The sequence below is a fragment of the Homarus americanus genome, unplaced genomic scaffold (assembly GCF_018991925.1).
Source record: "Homarus americanus isolate GMGI-L3 unplaced genomic scaffold, GMGI_Hamer_2.0 scaffold43895, whole genome shotgun sequence".
Lineage (NCBI taxonomy): Eukaryota > Metazoa > Arthropoda > Malacostraca > Decapoda > Nephropidae > Homarus > Homarus americanus.
Genome location: NW_024738072.1, coordinates 1342231 through 1364480, shown reverse-complemented (window position 1 = coordinate 1364480; position 22250 = coordinate 1342231). Strand labels below are relative to the sequence as shown.

At 38.3% G+C, this 22250-nt stretch overlaps 1 protein-coding gene across 2 annotated transcripts; it reads left to right on the top strand.

The window, feature by feature from the left end:
* Positions 1 to 35: 35 nt before the first annotated feature.
* LOC121873688 (EF-hand domain-containing protein 1-like) lies at positions 36 to 22194 on the top strand. 2 transcript variants are annotated; one of them, XM_042377384.1, is made up of 14 exons: positions 36 to 825; positions 3230 to 3317; positions 3645 to 3754; positions 3889 to 3976; positions 5034 to 5165; positions 5296 to 5448; positions 5946 to 6112; positions 6352 to 6539; positions 6769 to 6865; positions 7513 to 7612; positions 8767 to 8859; positions 9948 to 10055; positions 10435 to 10567; positions 20598 to 22194. In XM_042377384.1, the coding sequence occupies exons 2-14, from the start codon at positions 3270 to 3272 to the stop codon at positions 20768 to 20770; spliced, it is 1590 nt and encodes a 529-aa protein (XP_042233318.1). In that variant the 5' UTR covers positions 36 to 825; positions 3230 to 3269; the 3' UTR covers positions 20771 to 22194. The 2 variants fall into 2 exon arrangements, with proteins under 2 accessions (XP_042233318.1, XP_042233320.1); XM_042377386.1 differs by lacking the exon at positions 36 to 825 and adding an exon at positions 2458 to 2604.
* The last annotated feature ends 56 nt before the right edge of the window (positions 22195 to 22250 follow it).

Sequence of the window (22250 nt, the reverse complement as noted above, 5' to 3'; positions counted from 1 at the left end):
TGAAGCAATACTGTAGCAGCTTCTTGTTTTATTAACCTGCCATACTGAGTTCATAATGTTTATTTGTTAATGTATATTTTTATATTTTTTAAGAATTTGGAAAGATGTGTGAGGTTGGGAAGCTAAAATGAATCCTAACAAGCAAGGTGTTGGTGCTTAAGAGGGAGAGATGATGGTGTGAGACAAGGTGTAAGAAAGATCCCAGGTATCTTGGAAGTACAGTACTGTCAGGCATCACTTGATATCTGATTTCCCAACTTATGTTTCTTTAGTTTAGTGATTTAAGTTTTTTAACACCCCTTCTTTTTAATATGTTTGGACTCTCCTGGTCTCATGTTTGTTGTGTCAGAATATTGAAAGAAAAATCACTCCCCTGCAGCTCTGTGTGCAACTTTCTCTTGATTTGTCATCCCAAAATGACCACCATCTGCAGAAACATATATATTGTTCCTTGTGCAGGGAGTTATTACCTGCATGCTGCTACTAAACTCTTTCTTCGTGAGCCCGAACTAATGTGCATCGGATGTGTTCTTGTCCGTGGATCAGGGTGTCATCGGCACCTTCAAGGCTTATTATCTGCTACATGAGATGCAGCAACTCATCACAGAAACAGATAGAAAGGAAAAGCCAACCATCAAGGAGTTTTGGCACAACTATAATGTTAAGAAGGTGATGAACAACATCAGTGCATTGTGGGAGGAGGTGAAAGCATCAACACTGAATGGTGTCGCCTCATTTTCCAACCCTGAGAATGAGTGATGTGCTGGGCCCTTACTCCTCCAGCCTTGGAGAGGACACACGATGACTGCTGCTGACGTGGAATTGGTGAGTGTTACTTTACTGTAGTGTACTGTACTCTAGTTTATTTTTATATTAAATTCTATGTACGAGGCCTCTTACACACTGTTGGTAAGTACTGGGTATGTACGGCCTCTTGAATTTATCTGAATATGTGGCAAAGTTTGTCAAGGTCAATTTCACCGGCTCACCGGAAGAAGCACCACCCCAGCTTATTTTACCTAAAGATTAACCACCCTAATGCTATTTGGGGCATGAAGTTAGGGTTGGTTTGGGTAAGTTAGGTTTGGTTATGGTACATTTGGTTAGGTTTGGTTAGGTTAGGTTAGGATTGATTAGGGTCAGTTAGGTTTGGTTAGGGTAAGTTAGGTTAATACTAATAATATTTATTGAGTAAAGTTGTCATATAGGCTTACAATTAAATAAATATTTGTATAAACTATGCAGTTATACAGTGCAGCACGAATATAGACAATATAGGTACAGTATACGGTGCAGGTAGACAGTGGATGTATACAGTTACCTGTGTGCCGAGACAGTGCAGGTAAGCTAAATAGTCAACAAAGCTATCAGCTGTTTATTCCAGGAGGGTTAGGTTTGATGAGGGTAGGGTAGGGAAAGTTACATTTGTTTAGGTTAGGTTGGGTAGGTTTGGTTTGGTTACAGTAATTCAGGATTGGTTAGGTTAGGTTTGGTTAGTTCAGGTTTGGTTAGGGTTGTTTTGGTATAGCTAGGGCTGTATAGGTTTGGTTAGGGTTGTTTAGGTTAATGAGGGCTGTGTAGGATAGGTCAGGGTTTTGTAGGTTTGGTTAGGATAGGTTGGCGACCAGTGGTGTAATGGTCAGTATGCTCGCCTCGCTAGTGAGTGGACCCGGGTTTGTTCCCCGGGCAGGGTGAAACTATGGGCAAGTTTCTTTACACCATTTGCCTCTGTCTACCCAGCAATAATTGGGAACCTGGATGTCAATTGGTTTGCGGATCGTGGTCCGGGGTAATGGTTAGCCAGTGCAGTTGGCGAGTTGTCCGGTCTTCTCGGACTATTCCTTGACACTGGGTCGTGCAACTCGTTAACTCACGGTGTGGTTTTTTGTTGGCGACAGCTTCTACACCTTAAACAAATTCACTCCTCGGTGGCCCTTCAGCCGGCCATCCACGTTACATGAGGGGAACCATTATTAGGTTAGGTTAGATTAGATTAGCATTAGGTTGGTTAATATTGGGGTTAGATTTGGTTACCATTCGAGTGATTAATCTTTAGGTGAAATTAGCAGTGGTGGTGATACTTCAGGTGATCCAGAATGACAACAAAGAACCAATTTATTTACTATTATCCCTGAAACTTATTATTATTCATGGTACTAAATCTGATGACTAACAATGGTAATCATGAATAATCTGCCAGGTTTAAATAAATGTACATGGTTTGGTTGTTAGATTAGAAACATGGTATCCCCTAATTGCTCCTGTACACATTACATTTATTTATTAGAGGAATATTCAGGGCAAAATATGACCAGTGTGACGTATAACTAGCGATAACACCCCCGTCGTCATGTTAACGGGCGTATAGATAGCAGCGTCCCCGTCGTCATGGTAACGGGCGTATAGATAGCAGCGTCCCCGTCGTCATGGTAACGGGCGTATAGATAGCAGCGTCCCCGTCGTCATGGTAACGGGCGTATGGATGGCAATAGCGTCACCGTCGCCATGGTAACGGTGGCTGGCAAGAGTGGTTTAGTCTCCTGAGGACCACACTAGGAGGTGGACTGTAGTTGGTCACGTCTACATTATTACTTCTATCCCCCTGTAGGTACACACTATGTAGCTAATTAACTGTGTTTTTGTTGTTTGATAATTTATGTTTTAGTGTTTTGTCTAGTATCAATAGAAGAATATTATGAGGCGCATCCACACTGCCCCTTGACACTAACCTTCATTATTTTTAATATAATTTTCGCCACTTATAAACTTAGGTAATAATTCTTATATATTGAAGGAAAATAATTATTCTTTGTTGATTTCTGATAATTTTCACACCTGGGACAGCTTAGTACTTCGTATGTAAACGATATCAATATTACCTTGTCAATATCATCATAAATTAATAGGTCATTGCTCTTGTGTTAGACATACACTGAAATTACATATCTTAACATAACACCTAGCCTGACAACTGTGTTAATTAGGCGGCTGTAGTGTTACGGTGTTTAATATTTAGGTGAAATAACCTGGGAGTGGATGGAGAAGTGTTACTGTACTGGTAATGACTATATGCAACAGAGTACTTTGATGCCAGTATTGCACAACAAACTGATTGACAATAATAAAATAAATATGTATAGTATAGTCCACAATTTACACGCTGGACAGTATTGTATTAAAAAAGAAAACTCCTACAATTTATAATGTAGATGTAATTTTTATTCTCCAGAGATGACAGCATAAATTAGACGCTTAACTTGGATAAAGATATGGCCGATCTACCGCTGATACCTGGCTTTACCTTCTCTGACCCAACGGTGAGTATAGCTTGAGGGGAGAGCATCTTACACCCCCTCCCCCCTTGTCACATTCGAGGACTTTATTGGTAATTTTCCCTTCTCTACACCCCCTCCCTCATAATGCAGTCCCCTATGATGCATTCTCTTGCTTCTCTGATATATATTAATGGAAAACTAATCTAATCTATCCTTACCAATCTAACGTAGCCTGAACAACCTAACCTAACCTGAACTAACCTGACTTGAGGGTATAGCTGTTTAGGTTAAGTTATGTTAGTTTAAGGTTAGGCTAGGTTTGGTTAGGCTTGGTTAGGCTCACTCACTCCCCCTTTCCTCTCGTCACAGAAGCTGCAGAGGCCCATACGTCAGAGCCTGGGATGGAAGAAAGGCGCCCCACTTGTTGCTCCTACACCGACACCACTCTTGTCTGAGGAAGATTTGAGGGACTTAACCAGGTGTGTGTGTGTGTGGGAGGAAGGGGATAAATATAATGTCCTTAATAATCTTAAAATCCACCAGTGAAGATATTTAATACAGTACAAGCTGCCATTACACGTCTCAAATCATCACATTACTATCATTCACGTAGGAAGGAGCGACAACTGCAGTTCAGCACCCGCCGTCGATCAAAAACCCCTCCCAAGTTTTTACCAGATTGGGCGGTGTTGGATAAGAAGGTGAACGATGACTCTTGTACATGTTCCTGCCCACAACACACACACACACCACCACCGGAGACCTGAGATGAACCCGAGTTGTGATGACTTATATAGGATGATAACTTACTACTGCATGTGTCTTCCTGGCTACACTCTTATTGTACTTTATTTTATTAGTGATATTCAAGCTATTAGTGAGTATCTGTGGCTCCATAGTATTATCCTGTATTTATATCCTTTAGGTAGCCAATGCATTCACTTTGTTCATCTATGGTAATGCTATAGTAGGTCTCTTTTTCTCCCTTTTCATTGCCTATTTTGACCTTCCCGTCTTCTCTTGCCGGTACAAAACTTGATTCTTGTCTTATGTTTATCTTTCCTAAAGTGGATAGTTGTTGATGTGCTTCTCTGTTGTGTTTTTTTTAGATAGTATGTATAATTTATCATCAATTGTGTCTGTGTTGCTCCTGGGTGTCAGAAACTTAACAGGTTCGGAGAGGGTCACTTGGTAGTTGTTGTAGATGATTAGGAAAAGATCATACATGAGGTTAGCAGTAAAGGGGAGTGTGTTAGGGAATTAAATTGCTCTTAAGTTTGAAATATTTTAGATTATTAGGTAGATAAATGGATAAATAGCAAAGTAGTATATATTAAGAGACACATATAAAGATAGTTAGGTTTAAGAATATGCTGTATGGATTCCTTCAGTTGTATCAACAGGCTTCACCTCACATTTATTAATATGACTCACTTGGACAGATGGGGAGTGTGGTGGAAAACACAAGTGGATGTTGGAAAATTTTCTCTTGATGTGTGTATAAAATTACAATTACCCTTTTGTTTATTTTGATGAAACCTTTGTGATAATGTTAGTGTTTTGAGCTATCTCTGTTGTTAATGACACTACAGGTATGAGTATTCACTATACAGTAAATTGAAACATGTCATACACAGAAACAAATTGATAAAGAAGTTTTCTATACTGAATGTACAGGTAGAGGGGCATACTGTACTTGTTTCACCCGTTTATGTTTGACCTCAACAAGAATTTACTTTCATCGTCTGTGGTTATCAGGTTCTGCGGTTCCGAGGATATTTCACCGAACACGTGGAAGGTGGAGCAGCACAAGTTTACCGGATTCGTCCTGTCGTTATCTGCTATTACCTGGTTGATGATGCCTTGTATGTCACTGAACCAAGAACACCGGTACGTGTTCATTCATTCATGTTTATTAAAGTTGTGTCTTGTAACTGTTCCTGCTGTAAGTTGATTTTATTACATGTTATTCCAACACCGGCACACGTTCTGGTGTAGATTATTCGTATCTTCTTCACAGAATTCGGGTTTGGATCAGGGACGTCTCCTGAGCCGTCAACGTGTGCCTCACCCTGATGGTGGCTTCTGGCACTGGACACATCTCAACCTTGGCATGACTCTCTCACTCTATGGCCGCCACTTTGTCATATGTGACTGTGATCCCTTCACCAAGGTACTAAACAGTCATAATAAAGACCTCGTTTAATCAATGTATAGGGTATGTACAGTACAGTGTTAATAAAAGCATGTAAATATGTACTGTGTGAGTCATATACAGTAATTTTATATTTTATACCCAGGGGGGAAATGAGGATCAATTATGCCAGTTTAATTTGTAGTAGGTGTTTGGTACAACATTTTACATCTGTACTTATTGACAAGTCTTTGCTTCTTCTCCAACAACTTTTATTAGGTTTTCTCTCTCATTTTGGGACACATCTACTGTGTTGCACTGGCACTTGAAGCACATTTTGCCCACATCTTCCCCTGTTCTAGCTGCCTTGAGTACTGTACTGGAGTCACCAACCATGAGTACACTACATGCTGGACCCTGACAAAAAGGAATGTCAGGGTCGGTTCTGCATTTAAATAATAATTTTCAAGGGAATGGCCCGAAAGAAATTTAGGGCTTTTGGATCATGTTTTAACAAAGTTCTTTATTTTGTTCAGGAATACCTACTGAGTGAGGGAACACAACTGAACAACCCGCTGCCAATACCTACAGACCCATACAACTTACTCAGACAGTCTCGTGCTGAATCCCCCACCAGAACATCAGACCTTCGACCACACTCTGCACCTGCCGTCCCACTGAGGTTTAAGGGCCTTGTGCTTAAGTAAGTTATATAGGATTTTGTTTAGTAATTGTTTAAATGACTCTTAGTAGAGTACTGTACAAGAGAACTGACTGATAAGAGAAGAAGAAAAGAGAACTAAGTATGAAAAAAGTATTGAAAGTAAGTGGAAAGGATGAGGATTACCTTATTAATAAAGTGTAAACTATTTATTGAAGAGGGTTAATGACAGAGTGGGGTGAGAAAAAGATTGGGTGCTGTTGATGCTTCTTTTATTTAAGGTTTGATGCTATGGTGGAGGAAGTGGAGGGTAGGCAGCTAAGAGCAAGCCCTGCAGTGTTGTTGTACCGCCCGGCAGATCTCACCGTGGAGATGCGTCAACCATCTTACTTCGATCACACGGAGATTAAGAAGTTTAGTCCCATTATACTCAGGCCAGTCAAGGTGCCTCTTAGGGACACCAGGAGAGGTAAGTTGGCTGGTGGATAGCAGACTTTATACATAAACTTAGGTCTGGACGCCCCTCTTGTTATAGTCAGTTGTGACAGGTTCTTAACACAGTACTGTAGTTAAATGGGGAACCCACTTAGTGTGTAAAACATTTTCCTGGGGGGTATGTCCACATTGTGAAAATTTACACTAAGTAATAGCCTTCAATAAATAAATAAATAAATATATACATACTGTACTTTATTCAGCAATGTTTGTGGACATAGGCGAAGAAGGGGAGGTGAGGGAGTGGCTGACTCCTCGTCACTTAATTCCCCCGACCACCGTCACAGTCTTTGGAAGGAGGTAAGTGGCCACAACTTGACATCATTCAGTCAGTGTTGTTCAAAATGGGATGTAACTGATGTGACAGATTTTGATATACTGTGCTGTATAGTACCACATGGATTAGAAAAGTATATTTGTGGCGAAGGATAAAATATTTGTGAGAGTTTCTATGTAAAAATGTTTCATTTAAGAGTGAATTCTGGGAGAGAATGATGTATGGGAAACAGACTGGGAGAGTTGTCGTTATGGCTCTTGTAAAACTTCAGTTAGTTTGTAACACTAATTAGTTGCTAGCTATAATTTTACAGTGACACTTTTTGGTGGTTTTGTGTTATTCTGGATGTACTAACGTAATTAAACACATTAATTTCCAAATTCAAGAGACAAGTGTCTATCAGCTAAAAGATTATCAAGGAGTGTAGGTACAGTACTGTACTCCTGAACATGCTAATTAATGATCTGTGGTCAAAAAATTTGTATACATGTATAGGTAATACAGTGTACTAGCAGTAGTATGATCACCTGGGGAGTAGTGTAACATGTAAATTATTTGGTATGTAGAGCAGCACAATCATAGCACTGCCAGTATGCTGTACTGTACATAGGTCAATGATCTTTGTACCAAAATTTAAATTTCATAAACAATAGTTATCTTCATGGTGTAGGGTGATGGTGACGGGGTGTGATGACCAAACTCAGAGATTCCTTTTGGACCATTATGGCATCGATAATGTCCCACCCATGAAGATTATTGAGACGACTAAGGTTAGAACAATATACAGTCATCCCGTGGTTATCACGCCTAATTGGGACCGCGCCTAGTGCGTGATAATGAAAAACGCGATAACGAAAGTACAGAACCTATGGGATTTATTATAATTGGTTCCAGACACCCAAGACCCAACCCCAATTTTCCCATTTTACGACCATTTAGAACAGGGGTGTCAAACTCATGGCCTGCGGGCCAAATGTGGCCCGCGGGATGATGGTAAAATTTATCATCCCGTGAAATTATGAAAGAAATAGATATAATCATGTTTATTTAGTAAAATGAATTGGACAAACCCAAGTGAGGTATTCCTGGTAAGCCAGGTAAGGCAATGTGTGAAGCTGTAAACTTCAATCCTGCAAATATGTGATATAGCACTTGTGTTGGCCCTGAAGAGGGTAACTAAAATAAGAATTGGCCCTCGAAAAGTATTGAGTTTGACACCACTGATTTATACCCACTAAATATATAGATAATGTTATGGTGAATATCAGAAAAACACATAGGCATGGCTAGGTTTATTACAAAGTGATGAAAAGGGTATGCTCAATACTGTAGTCCACAAAACATGAAGCTATGCTTTCTTTATTTGAGTCCCCCGTCTGACGAGTCTGTCTGCTCATTGCTTCAGGACGCCTGAGTCCTCCATTTTCTCACAATCTTAAAGTGCACCCGAGACTTCGTTATTCCTTAGTAATGACACAGAATTTGAAATTGCAACTGGGGTTGCAATTGTTGAGGCAACTTAGATATGTCTGATTACTGCAAATGTGTTATTGTCAATTTGTAGGTGAAAGATTTTATCCTCAATAGATGTAGGTGAAGCAAATGGGTTAAAACACCTGGAGGCAACTGCGTGATAACGAAATTCTCAGCTTGAAAATTGCGCTATAACAGCAGGTGTGCAGATTTTGATGGAGGCATTATAACGAAAATCGCGATAACCAAGTGGGCTATTACCAAGGGATGACTGTAAAATATTTTTACAAGTATCATAGTATTTACGACTGTCATAATTTACTTTCAAGTGATATTATAATTGTTGATATTGAAATGTTATAATTGTGTTTAATTCTGCATATGATCCCAAATAAATATTGGACATCCTCCTGGAAAAAAGTGAATGTTCGTTTTTGCACTTAATTTGCAGCCAGATGAGTCAGGCTCCAGTGGTAAGACCCAATCAGACATTGTTCCACGACCCAAGCCCCGACCTGGACTATTACACTCTGAGAACGCCACAGTGAGTTATTTCTCTTATGGTGTATCAATCCATTTTAGTTTTGTATAAAATTTTGTCTGTTCTCAGTCTGGTGGTGTTATTTGCAATAGAGACCAGGTGGGTCATGAGGTTAGGTTCCTGTGCTGTAACTACTGTTTGCTCACACGCAGTCTTTACAGAAGTATTTTAAAAGTTTGAATAATTAGGAAATACTAGTGGTCAAATCTTGTAAAATGCTGAACAGTTTCTGCTCTCTAAATCAAATTAAACTTTGCAAGCCTACACTGGTCAGTATGTGAGACATTAAAAGTATTACCATGTGTCTGAAACTTTGGCAAACCTGTTGTTAGGTGGGACACATGTGGTGAGAAATGAGGTTCTGGCCCATTTACTTTTTACTTTACTTTTATCCTCTTCGCCACTGATCGGCTTGTTAGCCAGCACTTACTGGAGGGTGGCTTACACCTTTAGTGGCAGTGTGTTAATTTTGTATAGAGTTACAGAGGTGTGTGTGTGTGTGTGTGTGTGTGTGTGTGTGTGTGCGTATGCGTGCGTGCGTGCGTGCGTGCGTGCGTGCGTGCGTGCGTGCGTGCGTGCGTGCGTGCGTGCGTGCGTGATGGTTGACTGAGACCGAGACATATTTTATAGTTTATTGGGTCACTAGAGCGTGTGCTATGACACAGCATTCTAAACTCACAGGGAGAGATACTGTTGAACTATGAGAGATCCTTTCATTATTTTTTAGTTTTACAGTACAGTAAAGTAATACACTGTATTGTGCAGCAGTTAGGGGGTCCTGGTAACCCTTAGGTTAAACCTCTTACCGTAAGCACTTTAATTCTGTACATGAGTCACTCAACTCATGCTGCTCATTTTAGAATGGCATTTCAAGATCAATGTTCATATGTGATACAGTCAGGGTCAAAAGTTCTTGTGGTGCAGTGAAACTGTGTTACGAGAAAGGGTTTCTGAAGTTACATCTCCTGATTGTCATCTGCTGCGGGTGTGTGGTTTTGTCTCATTTGGATTCAATGTTGCTTCACACACACTTTTGGCCCTGACTCTACGTGTATAAATAGTTAACAGAATAAACCATTTTACTGTGTCAGGTTCTCAGGTTCTCGGCCACGCTGGAGTCTCCCCTTGAAACAGAATGTGATCGTAGCTTCATCTTCACATACCACGTCATAGATGACACGCTTGAGCTCACAGAATTAGTAAGATTTTTCTTTTATGTTAAAGCTTTTCCTAATCTTACGTTTGGTTTGTCAGAATTTCCGTAATATGCACTTTAAAGGAAGTGGTTAAACAGATTAAATTGACACAAAACACAGAAATTGTTCTCTTTGAATCATTTAATAATGTGAAAAATCTCATAAACTAAAAAATACTAATATTGATGGTTGGATTATTAACTAGTCTTTCTACTGCCCAAACTTGTAGAAAAACTGCACAATGTAGTTTTAATGAATAACTGTATGAAATTATGCATCACAGACTTTCTAAAACAATATTGTATGTATCACCAGTCTCACTTTACATAGATTCATATCACTATATAAGCACACACGTGACCACACTCGCCTTCCTCGTCAGGTTAGACCCGGGGGATTGGGTGGACGCGTATTATCAAGAACCCGCGTTCCGAAGCCAAAGGTAAAAGGAGACGAGGAAGGAGCAGGAAGATATTCTGGTCCAGACTTCTACACTTTGAACGATTTCTACATAGGTTAGAATTGGTTGTTGTTTACATATAGTATTATTGGTTAGAATTACTGTACCTTTGTTTTATGTTGTATTATAGGTTAGAATTAACTTTTGTTTTGATGTATTATAGTTTAGAATTACCTTTTGTTTTATGTATAATATAGGTTAGAATTCCTTGTTGTTTTATGTATGTTATAGGTTAGAATAACCTTTTGTTATATGTAGGTTAGAAGTACCTTTTGTTTTGTTGCATTATAGGTTAGAAGTACCTTTTGTTATATGTATATTATAGGTTAGAAGTACCTTTTGTTTTATGTATATTATAGGTTAGAATTACCTTTTGTTTTATGTATATTATAGGTTAGAATAACCTTTTGTTTTGTTGTATTATAGGTTAGAATTACATTTTGTTTTATGTATATTATAGGTTTGAATTACCTTTTGTTTTGTTGTATTATAGGTTAGAATTACCTTTTGTTTTATGTTGCATTATAGGTTAGAATTACCTTTTGTTTTGTTGTATTATAGGTTAGAATTACCTTTTGTTTTATGTTGCATTATAGGTTAGAATTACCTTTTGTTTTATGTTGCATTATAGGTTAGAATTACCTTTTGTTTTGTTGTATTATAGTTTAGAATTACATTTTGTTTTATGTATATTATAGGTTAGAATTCCTTGTTGTTTTATGTATGTTATAGGTTAGAATAACCTTTTGTTATATGTAGGTTAGAAGTACCTTTTGTTTTGTTGCATTATAGGTTAGAAGTACCTTTTGTTATATGTATATTATAGGTTAGAATTACCTTTTGTTTTATGTATATTATAGGTTAGAATTACCTTTTGTTTTGTTGTATTATAGGTTAGAATTCCTTGTTGTTTTATGTATATTATAGGTTAGAATAACCTTTTGTTTTGTTGTATTATAGGTTAGAATTACATTTTGTTTTATGTATATTATAGGTTTGAATTACCTTTTGTTTTGTTGTATTATAGTTTAGAATTACCTTTTGTTTTATGTTGCATTATAGGTTAGAATTACATTTTGTTTAATGTATATTATAGGTTAGAATTCCTTGTTGTTTTATGTTGCATTATAGGTTAGAATTACCTTTTGTTTTGTTGTATTATAGTTTAGAATTACCTTTTGTTTTGTTGTATTATAGTTTAGAATTACCTTTTGTTTTATGTATATTATAGGTTAGAATTCCTTGTTGTTTTATGTTGTATTTTAGGTTAGAATTACCTTTTGTTTTATGCATATTATAGGTTAGAATTCCTTGTTGTTTTATGTTGCATTATAGGTTAGAATTATTTTTTGTTTTGTTGTATTATTGGTTAGAATTAACTTTCACTTTGTTATTTTCTGAACGTCCCATAACATTGTCTCACTTCTATCATCTCCTCAGTGCTCACATGACACTTCACCATTCCTCACCATCCTCATTCTTCTTAATATCCAAATAATGTTATCTCACTCACCTTTATCAACCTCCGAATCCAGGTAAAAAAGTCACAGGAAAAAAAGTCACAGAAAAAAAGTCACAGGAAAAAAAGTCAGAAAAAAGTTACAGAAAAAGGTCACCTAACCCAACCTAACCTACGTGCATCATATATAAATTGTGTTGTCAATATGTAAAAGTCATGTATTGTCAGTTAATAACTGTTTTAAAATATTTTTAGTTTTATTACCTTAAATGTGACTTTTTTCCTGTGACTTTTTTCCTGTGACTTTATTACCGGTCACCCAATCTCCATCACCTGAGATTTCCTCAATCTTCACCTCACTGTCTCTTTCTCTAACATACACATGGCACTTTTCTCTCTCTCTCTCCCCAATTTAGACCATCTTTTGTGTGTTTAGGGTTGGCTGCTCAATGGAACTAAGGTCATGAATCCATATATTATCCCCAGTGGAGAGCTGAAGGGAACCTCCTCCAGGATCTGAGTATCCTTATGCACTTGTACCAGGAGACTGTGTGTGTGTGTGTGTGTGAACTTGTTGATACAAAGTTGTTCCTTAAAATAAAACCAAAACACTGGTGCATTCTTATTTCAGAATCATTAGAATGTTAAAAGGTGGTAAGTTTGTGTATCGTCAAACTTATGTATTTGTGGTATACTGTTTAACAAAGTCTGAGGTTTACATAACTGACAATGCTGGAAAACACTATGAAAACAAATATACAAATCATTCATTTCACACAATAAATAAATAAAAACTAAAAAGAGAAGCAACATTAATACGAAAGGGGAGACGATAAAGATAATGACTCTCAAACCTCAAAATTTATTCTTGATGGTTGTTCTGTTCTAAAAGACATCTGCAGTGAAGCCAAGAAAGAGCCAATTATACCTGAATATGTGTCCATGGAGTAATTAAAAAGTGCCCGTATTGATTATGTAAATATTGGCTCTTGAGTGAATAAATACTATTGTGAAGCAGCCATCACAGCATTGCAGGGAAAAATATATATCAGTAAAGGGAAAGTGAGCTAGTAGATTCTGATTTAAGTAACGTAAACCTGAGCCAGCTATTATGATGCATTTTTTCTACCCAGCTCTAGCTCAGGAAATAATTGTAACCCTACGGTATGGTATGGAGGGAGATATGACATTGAATAAGTGCACCGCCCATCACATTTCCAGTATCATCCCTTCCTGAACAATGTAAAGAATAAATATACAACAGGAAAACATAAGTTGGGGTATTGTGCTGACTGACTACTCTGTTCTCCTATTGGTTGTTATTTGGTGGACTTCATTTTAGTCCACCAATCAGTAGATTATGGACTTTTTTGTAAATATTGCTTAATTTTCCAAAGTAGATTATCATAGAAAACGGGAAATTTGTATCACAGAAAATGGGAAATATCTACTTTCTGGGAAAGTTGGTTATCTACTTATCATAGAAAACGGGAAATTTGTATCATAGAAAATGGGAAATATCTACTTTCCGGGAAAGTTGGTTATCTACTTTTCCGAAAAGTAGATTATCTACTTTTTGGGAAAGTAGATTATCGACTTTTCAGGGCAGTAGATTATCGACTTTTGGGGAAATATTACCTAATTTTGTGAAGTATATTATCATAGAAAACGGGAAATTTGTATCATAGAAAATGGGAAATATCTACTTTCCGGGAAAGTTGGTTATCTACTTTTCCGAAAAGTAGATTATCTACTTTTTGGGAAAGTAGATTATCGACTTTTCAGGGCAGTAGATTATCGACTTTTGGGGAAATATTACCTAATTTTGTGAAGTAGATTATCATAGAAAACGGGAAATTTGTATCACAGAAAATGGGAAATATCTACTTTCCGGGAAAGTTGGTTATCTACTTTTCCGAAAAGTAGATTATCTACTTTTTGGGAAAGTAGATTATCGACTTTTCAGGGCAGTAGATTATCGACTTTTGGGGAAATATTACCTAATTTTGTGAAGTAGATTATCATAGAAAACGGGAAATTTGTATCACAGAAAATGGGAAATATCTACTTTCCGGGAAAGTTGGTTATCTACTTTTCCGAAAAGTAGATTATCTACTTTTTGGGAAAGTAGATTATCGACTTTTTGGGAAATATTACCTAATTTTGTGAAGTAGATTATCATAGAAAACGGGAAATTTGTATCACAGAAAATGGGAAATATCTACTTTCCGGGAAAGTTGGTTATCTACTTTTCCGAAAAGTAGATTATCTACTTTTTGGGAAAGTAGATTATCGACTTTTTGGGAAATATTACCTAATTTTGTGAAGTAGATTATCATAGAAAACGGGAAATTTGTATCACAGAAAACGGGAAATATCTACTTTCTGGGAAAGTTGGTTATCTACTTATTATAGAAAACGGGAAATTTGTATCATAGAAAATGGGAAATATCTACTTTCCGGGAAAGTTGGTTATCTACTTTTCCGAAAAGTAGATTATCTACTTTTTGGGAAAGTAGATTATCGACTTTTCAGGGCAGTAGATTATCGACTTTGGGGGAAATATTACCTAATTTTGTGAAGTAGATTATCATAGAAAACGGGAAATTTGTATCACAGAAAATGGGAAATATCTACTTTCCGGGAAAGTTGGTTATCTACTTTTCCGAAAAGTAGATTATGTATTATTTTGGGAAAGTAGATTATCGACTTTTCAGGGCAGTAGATTATCGACTTTTGGGGAAATATTACCTAATTTTGTGAAGTAGATTATCATAGAAAACGGGAAATTTGTATCACAGAAAATGGGAAATATCTACTTTCCGGGAAAGTTGGTTATCTACTTTTCCGAAAAGTAGATTATCTACTTTTTGGGAAAGTAGATTATCGACTTTTTGGGAAATATTACCTAATTTTGTGAAGTAGATTATCATAGAAAACGGGAAATTTGTATCACAGAAAATGGGAAATATCTACTTTCCGGGAAAGTTGGTTATCTACTTTTCCGAAAAGTAGATTATACTTTGGGAAAGTAGATTATCGACTTTTGGAAATATTACCTAATTTTGTGAAGTAGATTATCATAGAAAACGGGAAATTTGTATCACAGAAAACGGGAAATATCTACTTTCCGGGAAAGTTGGTTATCTACTTTTCCGAAAAGTAGATTATCTACTTTTTGGGAAAGTAGATTATCGACTTTTCAGGGCAGTAGATTATCGACTTTTGGGGAAATATTACCTAATTTTGTGAAGTAGATTATCATAGAAAACGGGAAATTTGTATCACAGAAAATGGGAAATATCTACTTTCTGGGTAAGTTGGTTATCTACTTATTATAGAAAACGGGAAATTTGTATCATAGAAAATGGGAAATATCTACTTTCCGGGAAAGTTGGTTATCTACTTTTCCGAAAAGTAGATTATCTACTTTTTGGGAAAGTAGATTATCGACTTTTCAGGGCAGTAGATTATCGACTTTGGGGGAAATATTACCTAATTTTGTGAAGTAGATTATCATAGAAAACGGGAAATTTGTATCACAGAAAATGGGAAATATCTACTTTCTGGGAAAGTTGGTTATCTACTTATCATAGAAAACGGGAAATTTGTATCACGGAAAATGGGAAATATCTACTTTCCGGGAAAGTTGGTTATCTACTTTTCCGAAAAGTAGATTATCTACTTTTTGGGAAAGTAGATTATCGACTTTTCAGGGCAGTAGATTATCGACTTTTGGGGGAATATTACCTAATTTTGTGAAGTAGATTATCATAGAAAACGGGAAATTTGTATCACAGAAAATGGGAAATATCTACTTTCTGGGAAAGTTGGTTATCTACTTATCATAGAAAACGGGAAATTTGTATCATAGAAAATGGGAAATATCTACTTTCCGGGAAAGTTGGTTATCTACTTTTCCGAAAAGTAGATTATCTACTTTTTGGGAAAGTAGATTATCGACTTTTCAGGGCAGTAGATTATCGACTTTTGAGGAAATATTACCTACTTTGTGAAGTAGATTATCATAGAAACGAAATTTGTATCAGAAAATGGGAAATATCTACTTTCTGGGAAAGTTGGTTATCTACTTATCATAGAAAACGGGAAATTTGTATCATAGAAAATGGGAAATATCTACTTTCCGGGAAAGTTGGTTATCTACTTTTCCGAAAAGTAGATTATCTACTTTTCAGGAAAGTAGATTATCGACTTTGGGAAATTCAGAAAATAAATTTTAGAAAGTTATTCATTTTTTCTCGAAAAAGTAGATTATTTACTTTTTAGGAAAGTAGATAATGACTTTTGGGAAATATTACCTAATTTTGTGAAATTTCAGAATCTGAAATTTGTATCTCAGAAATATTCACTTTCCTGGGAAAAGTAGATTCATTTCTCATAGATAACAAATTATGGCTTTTCTATGATAATCTACTTAATTAGGTAATATTTCCAAAAGTCGATATTCTACTGCCCTGAAAGTCGATAATCTACTCTTCCAAAGTAGATAATCTACTTTTCGGAAAAGTAGATAAACAACTTTCCCGGAAAGTAGATATTTCCCATTTTCTAGATACAAATTTCCGTTTTCTATGATAAGTAGATAACCAACTTTCCCAGAAAGTAGATATTCTGGTGATATAAATTTCCTGTTTATGATAATCTACTTCACAAAATGTAGGTAATATTTCCAAAAGTCGATAATCTACTGCCCTGAAAAGTCGATAATCTACTTTTCCTGAGTGTAGATAATCTACTTTTCGGAAAAGTAGATAACCAACTTCCCAAGTAGATATTTCCATTTTCAGATACAAATTTCGCCGCGATAATCTACTTACAAAATTAGGTAATATTTCCCAAAGTCGATAATCTACTGCCCTGAAAAGTCGATAATCTACTTTCCCTGTGTAGATAATCTACTTTTCGGAAAAGTAGATAACCAACTTCGGAAAGTAGATATTTCTATTTCTGTGATACAAATTTCCTGTTTTCATGATAATCTACTTCACAAAATTAGGTAATATTTCCAAAGTCGATAATCTACTGCCCTGAAAGTCGATAATCTACTTTGTAGATAATCTACTTTTCGAAAGTAGATAACCAACTTTCCCGGAAAGTAGATATTTCATTTTCTATGATACAAATTTCCTGTTTTCTATAATAAGTAGATAAACAACTTTCCCAGAAAGTAGATATTTCCCGTTTTCTGATACAAATTTCCTGTTTTATGATAATCTACTTCACAAAATTAGTAATATTTCCCAAAGTCGATAATCTACTTTTCCCAAAGATAATCTACTTTTGGAAGATAACCAACTTTCCCGAAAAGTAGATATTTCCCATTTTCTGTGATACAAATTTCCGTTTTCTATGATAATTTACTTCACAAAATTAGGTAATATTTCAAAATCGATAATCTACTTCCCAGATAATCTACTTTTCGAAAAGTAGATAACCAACTTTCCCGGAAAGTAGATATTTCATTTTCTGTGATACAAATTTCCCGTTTCTATGATAATCTACTACAAAATTAGGTAATATTTCCCAAAAGTCGATAATCTACTGCCCTGAAAAGTCGATAATCTACTTCCAAAGTAGATAATCTACTTTTCGAAAAGTAGATAACCAACTTTCGAAAGTAGATATTTCCGTTTTCTGATACAAATTTCCTGTTTATGATAATCTACTACAAAATTAGGTAATATTTCCCCAAAGTCGATAATCTATGCCCTGAAATCGATAATCTACTTTCCCAAAAAGTAGATAATCTACTTTTTGGAAAGTAGATAACCAACTTTCCCGGAAAGTAGATATTTCCCATTTTCTGTGATACAAATTTCCCGTTTTCTATGATAATCGACTTCGCAAAATTAGGTAATATTTCCCAAAAGTCGATAACCTACTTCCCCGAAAAGTCGATAATCTACTTTCCTGAAAAGTAGATAAAATTATCTACTTTTCGGGAAAGTAGATAACCAACTTTCCGGAAAGTAGATATTTCCCATTTTCTGTGATACAAATTTCCCGTTTTCTATGATAATCTACTTCACAAAATTAGGTAATATTTCCCGAAAAAGTCGATAATCTACTTTCCCAAAAAGTAGTAGATAATCTACTTTTCGGGAAAGTAGATAACCAACTTTCCCGGAAAGTAGATATTTCCCATTTTCTGTGATACAAATTTCCCGTTTTCTATGATAATCTACTTCACAAAATTAGGTAATATTTCCCAAAAAGTCGATAATCTACTTTCCCAAAAAGTAGATAACTACAACTTTCCCGGAAAGTAGATATTTCCCATTTTCTGTGATACAAATTTCCCGTTTTCTATGATAATCTACTTCACAAAATTAGGTAATATTTCCCCAAAAGTCGATAATCTACTGCCCTGAAAAGTCGATAATCTACTTTCCCAAAAAGTAGATAATCTACTTTTCGGAAAAGTAGATAACCAACTTTCCCGGAAAGTAGATATTTCCCATTTTCTGTGATACAAATTTCCCGTTTTCTATGATAATTTACTTTGGAAAATTAGGTAATATTTCCACAGAAAATGGGAAATATATACTTTCTGGGAAAGTTACTTTACTTAACATATGTAATATGTACGACACCACGACCAAGAAAGTTATAAGGCCCGTGGTAGGGCCACGGGGGCGTCCGTGATATGGCCCCCGGGGTCGCCTCCTTCACTGGAAGGGCCCCTAAGGACCCCGCCATGCTTGGGAGAGACTCTGGGACCGACCCCACCCATGGGAGGGCCCATATAATCGCCACCTACCCTGGGGTCGTCATCGCTCTTGGGATTGCAGGCACCCCAGGGAGGGCCTGTGGGGGCACCTCCACCCTTGGGAGGACCCCGCGGGTCGCCTTCGCCCTTGTGAGGGCACCTGAGGTCACCGCTGCCCCTGGGATCACTGACACCCGTGGAACGGCCCCTGGGGTCCCCGCTTGTCCTTGGAGGGCCCCTGGATTCGACACCATACTTGGAAGTGCTCTTGGGGTCGCCTTCGCTAGTAGGAGGGCCCCTGGAGTCACCGTCGACATTGGCAGGGCCCCTGGGGTAGCCTCCCTCCCATGGAGGGCCCCTGAGATCATCGCCACCCGTGAGAGGACTCCTGGGGTCACCGTTGCTTCTCGGAGGGCCCCTGGTGTTGCCACCGCACCTGGGAGGGTCCCTGAGATCGTTGCGGCCACTGGGAGGGGCCCTGTGGATGACACCGTCACTGGGAGGGGCCCTGTGGACGACACCGTCACTGGGATACCCCCCGTGGCCACGCCGCCTTTGGGATGGGCCCTGGTGGCGCCCCCGAACATGCCTCCGCTTCTGGGTGGCCCCTAGGGGCATCGCCGCCCTTGGGTGGGCCCCTGGTACCGACTCCACCCATGGGAGGGCCCTTGAATTGCCGCCAACCCTGGGAATGCCCCTAGGGTTGCCGTCACCCATGGGAGGGCCCCTGGGGTCCCCGCTGCCCCGGTAAAAGCCCTTTGGGTCACCAAAGCTCCTGCTAGGGTACGTGGCATTGCAGACGCCCCTGGGAGGGCCCCTGGATGTGCCGCACCTGATAGAGCAAATGGGAGGGCTCCAAGGATCGGTTCCTATTTGGCCCCTGGGGGCAGTTGTTTTTGCACTATTTAGAACTCTGGGAGATATGACATTGAATAAGTACACCGCCCACCGCATTTCCAGTATCATCGCTTCCCGAACACTGTAAAGGAGACTAAATATCCAACAGGAAAACATAAGTTGGGGTGTTGTGCTGGTTAGAATTACCCTTTGTTCTGTTATATTATAGGTTAGAATTCCTTGTTGTTTTATGTATAAGTTAGAATTACCTTTTGTTTTATGTATATTATAGGTTAGAATTACCTTTTGTTTTATGGGAGAGCCCCTGGGGGCGCCAGCGCCTCTGTCAGGGCCTCTGGGGGCACCGCCGGCCCTGCGAGGGCCTTGACCGTCCCTAGGAGAGTGCATGGGGGCTCTGCCGTTCCTGGGAGGGCCGCTGTTCCTGAGAGGGCCCCTGGGAGTGCCACTGTCCCTGGGGGCGCCAACACCCCTGGCAGGGTCTCTGGCGGGGCCGCTGTCCTTGGAAGAACCCCTGGGGGCGCTGCCGCCCATGGGAGAGCCTCTGGGGGCGCGAGCGCCCCTGGAAGCACCAGCATCCTTGGGGCTGTGCCAGCTCCCCTGTGAGGGCCTCTGGGGGTGCTGCCATCCCTGGGAGGGCCGTTGGGGGCCCTGCTGTCCCATGGAGGGCACCTGGGAGAGCCGTCGTCCCTGGGAGCGTTGCTGTCCCTGGGGGCACCAGCACTCCTGGCATGGTTTCTGGGGGTGCCAGCGCCCCAGGCAGGGCCCTTGGGGGCGCCGCCATCCCTAGGAGGGCCGCTGGGGTGCCACTGTCCCTGGGGGAATTCTGAGTTGGAATCAATCACCCAATATCCCAATGAAATAATAGATTCAGTCAACGAGGAAGTCTGTGGAACCAATTGTGCTCGTTAATGGAGGGACCACTGATACATAAAACAACAAGGAATTCTAATCTCTATTTTATTATAGGTTAGATTTCCTTCTTTTATGTATATATTATGTTAGAATTTCTTGCTGTAATGTATGACTTCAACTCCTCAGGAGCCACTCTGGACACATGGGGCAGGCGCTACACCATTACTGGAGCTGATCGCTATGTCTTGAACTTTGTTCGTCAACATGAAGAGAAGGTTTCACCACAGTTGCTCTCATCTCTAGTTAAATTTTTTGGTCAGGAAGAAGCAAGAAAGGAAAAAACCGATGAACAGAACTAAGTGTACTGTTAGCCAACTCAACATTTTATGAGTCATCTTACATTGCCAATAACAAGCTTTACTTTATATTGCATCTATAATAAGTTAACTAGGATGAAGTTATCCAGTATTTAACTAATCTAAAAGAACATGAAGCTAGAAAACAAAGGAAGACAATGAGGGGTTCAGTTGATAGTGTGACAGATGACTCCGTACAACATGAAGATTTTGAAAGCCTCACCGAGACAACAGTAGAGATATTTTTTGAGCGACTGTACACTCGCTCCAGAAAGTAAATTTATGGAGAGCTTTGATGAATTTCACAATGAACACTGGGACTCCTGTTGTCTGGGAACGGTTGTCAAAATCCTTCATCCATTGTCAGATTATCTTACACAAAATCGTTATGATACTTGTTGGAGAGAATGTACATTGATTCCTTGAAAGTCTCTTGTCTATTTTTATGAGAAATGTGAAGTTTTTTTCTCTCCAGTAACACAAGTGAATATCTCTGTATTTTGTAGTGCAAATGCTTCTCAGTTAATTCAATTCAAGGAAGTGTTTACAGCTTGCAATGAATATGGCTTGACAAAACATTTAATATCTGTTTATTTCCATAAATATTAGACACAACTGCCACTTGCAAAGGTCCAAATTATACTGATAAGTGAAATTTTAACTCGCCAATGATGAGGGAATACACTTGACTTTTATTATAGTTCAGATTTTCTCTATTGTATTGCAGATAAAGTTTACAAGTCAATACTCTTCCTTAGACAATGTAGATTTATTTATATTTTATCTTTAGATGATTCTTCTTCTTTCATTATGTTTGTAAGGATTAACTTGTGGCAAAACGTATGTTACCAATTCTACAGTGTTTGTTACCATGACTGCTGTAAACCCGTGTGTGATAAACAGCCGTTTTCTAAGTCGTTCGGGAGCTAACTACTGCACGTGACTGGGGTTATTAAAAATATGTTTCCGAGGCCTCTCACACCAGTCGTACCGATCATTGATGTGTGATAGGCCTTGGAAACATGTTTAATAACCCCAGTCACGTGCAGTAGTTAGCTCCCGAACGACTTAGAAAACGGCTGTTTATCACACACGGGTTTACAGCAGTCAGGTAACAAACACTGTAGAATTGGTAACATAAGTTTCCCAGACATTATCCTATGATGATATGTAACCCATAAAGATATGATCAGAACATAAATTCCCTGTTTATGATTGAGAACCAAAGTATTATTAGGGATGGTTTAGCAAGTTAAAAGTTGATTACTGTAGAAGCCTAATTATTGTACATCATAGATTATAAGATAATTTACAGTTCGTGTATAATGACTTTATGCCGACATATAAAATACATTATGAGAGACCACTTGAATGTCAACAAACTGTACAAAGGCAACACCCTCAAAGACAAAAGTGTATTAAACCTTTTGAACTATACAATGTGTGATTTTTTTGTGACACTTCCCTAAACAGTAATGAAAAT